Source organism: Ceratina calcarata, unplaced genomic scaffold (genome assembly GCF_001652005.2).
Source record: "Ceratina calcarata isolate Rehan_Ccalc_2016 unplaced genomic scaffold, ASM165200v1 scaffold405.2, whole genome shotgun sequence".
In the NCBI taxonomy this organism is placed as follows: Eukaryota; Metazoa; Arthropoda; class Insecta; order Hymenoptera; family Apidae; genus Ceratina; species Ceratina calcarata.
Window position 1 is genome coordinate 623,113 of NW_017163970.1, and position 6,018 is coordinate 629,130.

The following is a 6,018-nucleotide window of genomic DNA, read 5'->3' on the forward strand; positions in this document are numbered from 1 at the left end:
TCGTTTATATTACGGTGGATTTTTAATTACAGACGGAAATGTGAGGCCGACGGAAAGGAGGCGAAGGCGGAGCTGCCGCAACGCAATATGTTCCCTAGCGCTCAAATCAAAATGAGGTAAATAGAACCACGCTTAAGTCGGATTCTTAAAGAGCAATATGCTTATGCGTGATCAAACGCTGGCACACCGAGAAAACGATACTCCTCCGTGCAATTGAAATTCCTTCTTCTTACGTAACACAATTGATTGCAGCATGCAACAGGAATATTTCAAGAGACCACTTGTAAATCTTAACAATAGAAATATCACTGCTAATATGTCATTTTCTAAATGTAATTGCAAACAGTAAAGATTAGAAGCAATTCGAAAGTGAAAATCTGTAGTAGTTGGGCCGTAATAATTACTTCAACCTCAGAATATCAATTTTCAAGATTAAGAACGAAATTAGTGCCCTATAAGCGTATCTTGAAAAATGTTAAGTAACTTTTTATCATTCATTCTTATACATCGGACAGGGCCTGATGGTGGCTAATGTCGAAAGTATATTTGTCAGATTGCTGTCGCCAAGCAGTTCGCCGGCCACGTCGCCCACAATGTCGAATTCCTCGTCACCGACGCCACCGACACCGGCTGCACCGGCTTACAACCAGAAAATGACCGGGATACCGTGCGTGGCAGCCGCTTCCAGGTACACGGCACCGGTCCACATCGACGTGGGTGGCACGATATACACCTCCTCGCTCGAAACGCTGACCAAGTAAGCCCTTTAAAAAGTTCATTAACCGCTCCTCGATCTCCAAACTTCATTGCTTGTCGTATCGAATTGTAATAGAAAAATTGATTAACGTCGGCTTATCAAAGCCGTACAATTTCGTAATAAAATTGTATTATCGATTCGAGTCCAATGAACAGAGAGCAACTCTTTTACGTAAAATATTATTATTATACATGTACGTTTAAAACGATACTGTAAAGAATATATTTGAGAGAACGTGTCATATCGATAATAGAAAAGTATTGAGAACTTGGATTGTTTCATGGAAAGTACGTGAATCACGACTGCCGAACTAATGGTGCTGTCGTCCTAATTTATTGTGCGTTGAAAAGTGAAACTAGCGATAATGAATGCGAGATAGAGATTTTTGCGGACGAGACGTTCGCCGACATTCCATCGAGAAAGTTGAAATCGACACTCCGCACGACGTTCATTACAATATCGCGTTTAGCTTTCGAAAATGGAGTAATCTTATATCTGAAGATATTCGCAGCTTCAAATTTAACAGAAGATTAATTAATGAAAAAAATAATAAATTGTTAATAACAGAGTTTAGAAGAGATTTAAACTGTTTGTGAAATACGTGGCTCGATTCGCGTCGTCAGCGTGCGGTTTCCACAGTTTAGAGAACTCCTCGGCGAGAGAGTAGAAAGGGAGCGTGATGCCCGGATCGCGGAAACGTGACCATCGACAACGCTCCAGGATGTTCATCGTAGCAGGCAATATCTCAGAGAGCATATCGCTCGCAATCAGGCACACCGTTACCATGCCCGACAGTGTCCAAAGGCTATTTGCTATGTACCTACTCGCGCGGGCGCGCGCGCTTTGTGCATAAAAGAGACGTAACGTGAAAGCACAGCCGCTCCAAAGTCCTCCAGACACTTTAATCCCTCCAAGTGACTCGCACGATTATTATAATAGCGTCGCGTAACTGCAAATTTTCAAACTTACCATTTTAACACGATCGCCGTGGCGACACAATCATTACGAGTATTGGATAAGACAAAGAAATGAAAATAGAGTAATTCTACTCATTGTTTTACTCATTTCTATTTTTTCCTATTATTTTATTGCCTGTTACATATTATCATTCGATCGAAAATTGTTTACCAGTGGTAGTATGTCATTTTGTTTTATACACCGTTAATCATCCAGTCAGATAACTTGTTTGACAGAAAAGGAAACACCTTTGGACGTCTTTCGCGCGATTGTCTCATCGACCAACTGTTGCGTACACAGTAGCGAGCAGATGGATCGCGTTGATTAGAAACCTAATAAATTACTAGCCAGCAAGGTGATGTCTGTCACGTTCGACGTTAATAAATTTCGATTCGAGGCTGCCATCGACTGCTTCCGCCTTCGGCTCGCGTATCACGGTAGCCTAGAACGTCGCGATACAGTTACTATTATACATTCATGCCAGCTCGTTACGATCCACCATCTGTAGGCTAACTAACCTGAACGGATATCTGCTGCTCTACGAGAATCGTTAACATCCCAAGTGAAATCGAGCAAGCTCGTGATAAAGTTAATACTAATGGGCATGGGCCAGTTAGCCTAGTCACTGGGGCTCGGCCTCGTTACCACAATTTACAAATTAGGTCCTGTTATGGCAAATCGTGATCGCGAAAAACAATGGGATGGGATTAGAAATCGCTGGATTATTGTTTCGCCCACGCGTGAACGTGATATTTCAATTGTATGGAGGATTCGAGGTCACTGGGAAACACCTTGCTAATTCTCTTCAGTTTCAATTACAAAATAATAGATATCATTAATAGAATGTGGTCTTCTAATGATCCAGCCATATACGGTGGTGATATTTCAATTGCATGGAGAATTGTAGGCCAAGTAAGAGCTGGTCTGGTATTAAAATCAATCAACCAATTTATATCGATCGCCTCTCTCCAATTTATATTAATAAAGCAATAACGTTGTTAATAAAGTGTAAGATAAGGATATAAGTTATTCAGAGGCAAGTAAAAAACTTCGGGTAATAGAGGCAGCCAACCGTGGATCCGTCTCAATCTTATTTTGATCGGTGAGAACTCTGGAAACTGTGAACGACAAGCAAGGATAAGCGTTGCGACGTGACGCACAAGGGTAAAGAAAAGTGGGAACTCGTAGAAAACCGGACAACCTCTCCTTCGACACGCTCGATCGCACCTTCCTCCCTCATTACACGTAGCCGAGAGCTTATTGTTTTGTCGAAAGTCGCGCGTGATCCGAGATGGGCAAGAGATTCGCCTGACTGTCTCTGCCACTGTGCTACACTTTCTTATGCAGTTCCTTAAGTGCTCGAAAGACCTTTTTGTCTATGCTCTTAGGAAATGTCTTGTCTAATCTAAAAGGCATACATAAACGTGCATGTGTTTTGCGACGTGCTGTTACATTATATTTAAAGAAACTTGCACTCTTTCTTTAATATTGTAAAGATAAATCACATGGTCATTTCCTTGTCCAGTCATCTCATGCATTTGAGATACGAAAAAAGTTCATCGGAGAAAGGCAGTAAAAGTTGCAATCGATGCATAGCATGGCTGCATTGTATGATAAGTAAGTTACACCTTTCACCTATTACATGCAGGGTAAATAGGATCTGAAAGGACTCGACTCAATTTAATTCAACGTCATAACACCGATTGAAGAACGGTTTAATGAGTTTCAACTACGCGTATAATAGTCAATTGGCGAGTATGAATTCTCGATGATAAATATAAACGCAACTGACTTAATCGGAGATAAGTCAAGCATCGATAGGGTTGTAAGAAAATAGTACAAAAAACAGGGTTCCACCTTCTCGCTTTCTCCCGTGTTACTCGCGAAATTGATTTATGCCAGCTAAATCATCGTCGACGTGTAACGGCATCGGCGAAGATCGCATCGAAGATAGCCGTTTCTCATGCCCGGGACATCTACAAGGATTTATGCTCCGCACTTTGAGAAACGAACGACAATGGACAGAGGTAACAATAATGACCGCGATCACGGATAGATAAGGCTGCGGCTGCAAATAACGAAGAAACCTCCTGACATTGTTGAAAACAGTCAGTAAATCATGTTGTATGGAAAACACAGAGAACGGTGATAATATACGAAGAATCGTGGCGGCGTGAGGACTTTATTAATCGGATTTTTCAACTCTTCGAGATATCATCAGGTTTCATCGTCGAATGAATAATAACTTTGTTGCTGCGAAAGGATTTTTAATTTGTATGCGCAGGAAATATGAAGAATTTATATAACGTGGAAAACATCGAAAGTGTAATATTTTATTTTGTATAAAAATCCGCAGTTTAAGTGTTATAATTCTAGTTCGACGATAAGATTGTTCAGAGGTCAGTATCGTTTTTGGCCAGGCATTTTCAGCAATGACGTAACCGGCGATCATTAGTTTGCGCTTCCGGTATCACGTAATCCCTAAAACATCGTCCATCATCCTCGAACCGTGGAGTCCTGGCGAAGACTTAGCCGGGCCCTCGGGCTATCCCACGCAGATCCTTCGCTCGGTCCGGCACATACAATTTGCCCAACTCTGACAAAGCGATTTCGTATTGGCCGAGGCGCCTCGCATACACGCAGCGTGATCCTCATGCATTCATTGTCGCTGTGCCGAACAACGGCATATATTTTACGCAGCACTGTGGTAGACGGGCGCAATTGCCGAGTGCGACTCTTGTTAACTTTCGACGGTGAAACAAAGAATGCGAAACGAGTTTTCGAACCATTGATCGCGACAATGGGAAAGCAAGACTCTTATAATGTAAAAGTTGGTACACGAGGGCGAATTATCGACGATTTATAAACCTTATTGGCTTTAACAATGGCCAATGGCAACTTTTCTGTACGAGAAAAGGCTTTATACGACGCAATAGAAGTGGGATACTAAAATTTAACGAAGAGAAAGAGATGAAAGGAGCTTTGAGCCCAGAATTTGGATACGCGCTTAGTCAGCCAGGATGCACGCATATATGGATAGATTTGTGTGCACTAAAAGCAGAGCAGGAATCTGAGTGATGTGAGCTGATCGTTTAGCGTTTTCCCATAGCGAGCGGATCTGACCCGGGATCGGACCTCGGCCGCTCGGTGGGCCCAAGAAGAAATCGCCCCAGGTAATCACGGCGAACGTCCTCCGCCCCCGGTACCGTTTCCACCCTCCCCTTCTGCGATCTCCACGAACAACGCGTTCGCAGCCTGCGAGCACATACATCCTCCTCCTCCTCCTCCTCCTCCTCCCCTTCTTTGTTCCTCTCTTTTTCACCTTTTTTCACCTCTCAACACCGCGCTCACCTCCGCTATCCGCCACCATCACCTTTGTTTCTTCCTCTCTTATTTCTGTTGTTCGACTTTCAGTCTAGTCTGTTTTTCGCTCAGTCACCGACCGTAATTTAATAATGAGAATGAATTAATGAGAGAAAAATTAATCCTTGTACCGAACGAAGTTTATATACATTTTCACGAGATTAAGTAATGATCGATCAAGCACCATTTATGCAAGCCACTGCTGACGTTTCAAAAACTTTTATACGCGTACTTAAATTTCCCATAAATGCATTAAATTCGTGGTCTACTTATCATCGTTTTGGTCGCTATACCGAAGGTGTATCATTTATTTCTAAAGTAAACAGCGTTCTATGGCTAGCTACTAATATTCGATAATGTTTTCTCGCGGGAGAAATTTCCGCCCCGCGCAGAATTTTCATTTTCTCGGGGCTGGCTCTCGACTTTCGCGGTACCGTCGAAAAGAGCGAAACACCGTGCCGAGGGAAATAAAAAGGGACAGAGATCGCTCAGCCCGTGTATATATACCACACGTACCTACCCCGCGGTACATCTCCCCTTTCTCTCTTCCCCGTTGAAGTCAGATCGCCCACGGGGTTCCACCGGGCCGTCGTTATTATATGTTATCGCCGTGGAAGGTATGGGAACCGGCCCGAGGGGGCACCGGATACCTACGTCGGTATTTCCCCCTCGTTGTGCCATAACGCACCATCGAGGTACACGAAGAACCGTGGCTCTCTCTCTCATCTTGTTCTCTTTTTTCGCTGTCTCACTCGGTTCGTGCTCTCCCTAGCGGCCTTCGTCTTTTAACGCTCTCTTTCTGTCTTGTCCTTTTTCCAGAGCACACGTCTATTATATGCTAAATTGCGACGACCTTCGGCCGCGAATGTGCTGACCGCTATCAAAAAATGTATTGAAGTCGGTGCTCTAGCGATTTCGCGGGGGTTACAAGGGGTTAGGAT

The 6,018-nt window shown here is 43.4% G+C and overlaps 1 protein-coding gene across 2 annotated transcripts in view; it reads left to right on the forward strand.

Moving 5' to 3' along the window:
* The window catches only part of twz (BTB/POZ domain-containing protein twz), a 27,972-nt gene that overhangs the window by 15,093 nt on the left and 6,861 nt on the right, over nt 1-6,018 (forward strand). Inside the window, exons 2-3 of one of the 2 annotated variants that reach the window (XM_026814885.1) lie at nt 33-116; nt 542-757. In XM_026814885.1, the coding sequence (XP_026670686.1) occupies nt 88-116; nt 542-757 (245 nt within the window). In that variant the 5' untranslated portion in view covers nt 33-87. The remainder of the gene's footprint in view (nt 1-32; nt 117-541; nt 758-6,018) is intronic. The other variant, XM_018027210.2, reaches the window with a different exon arrangement.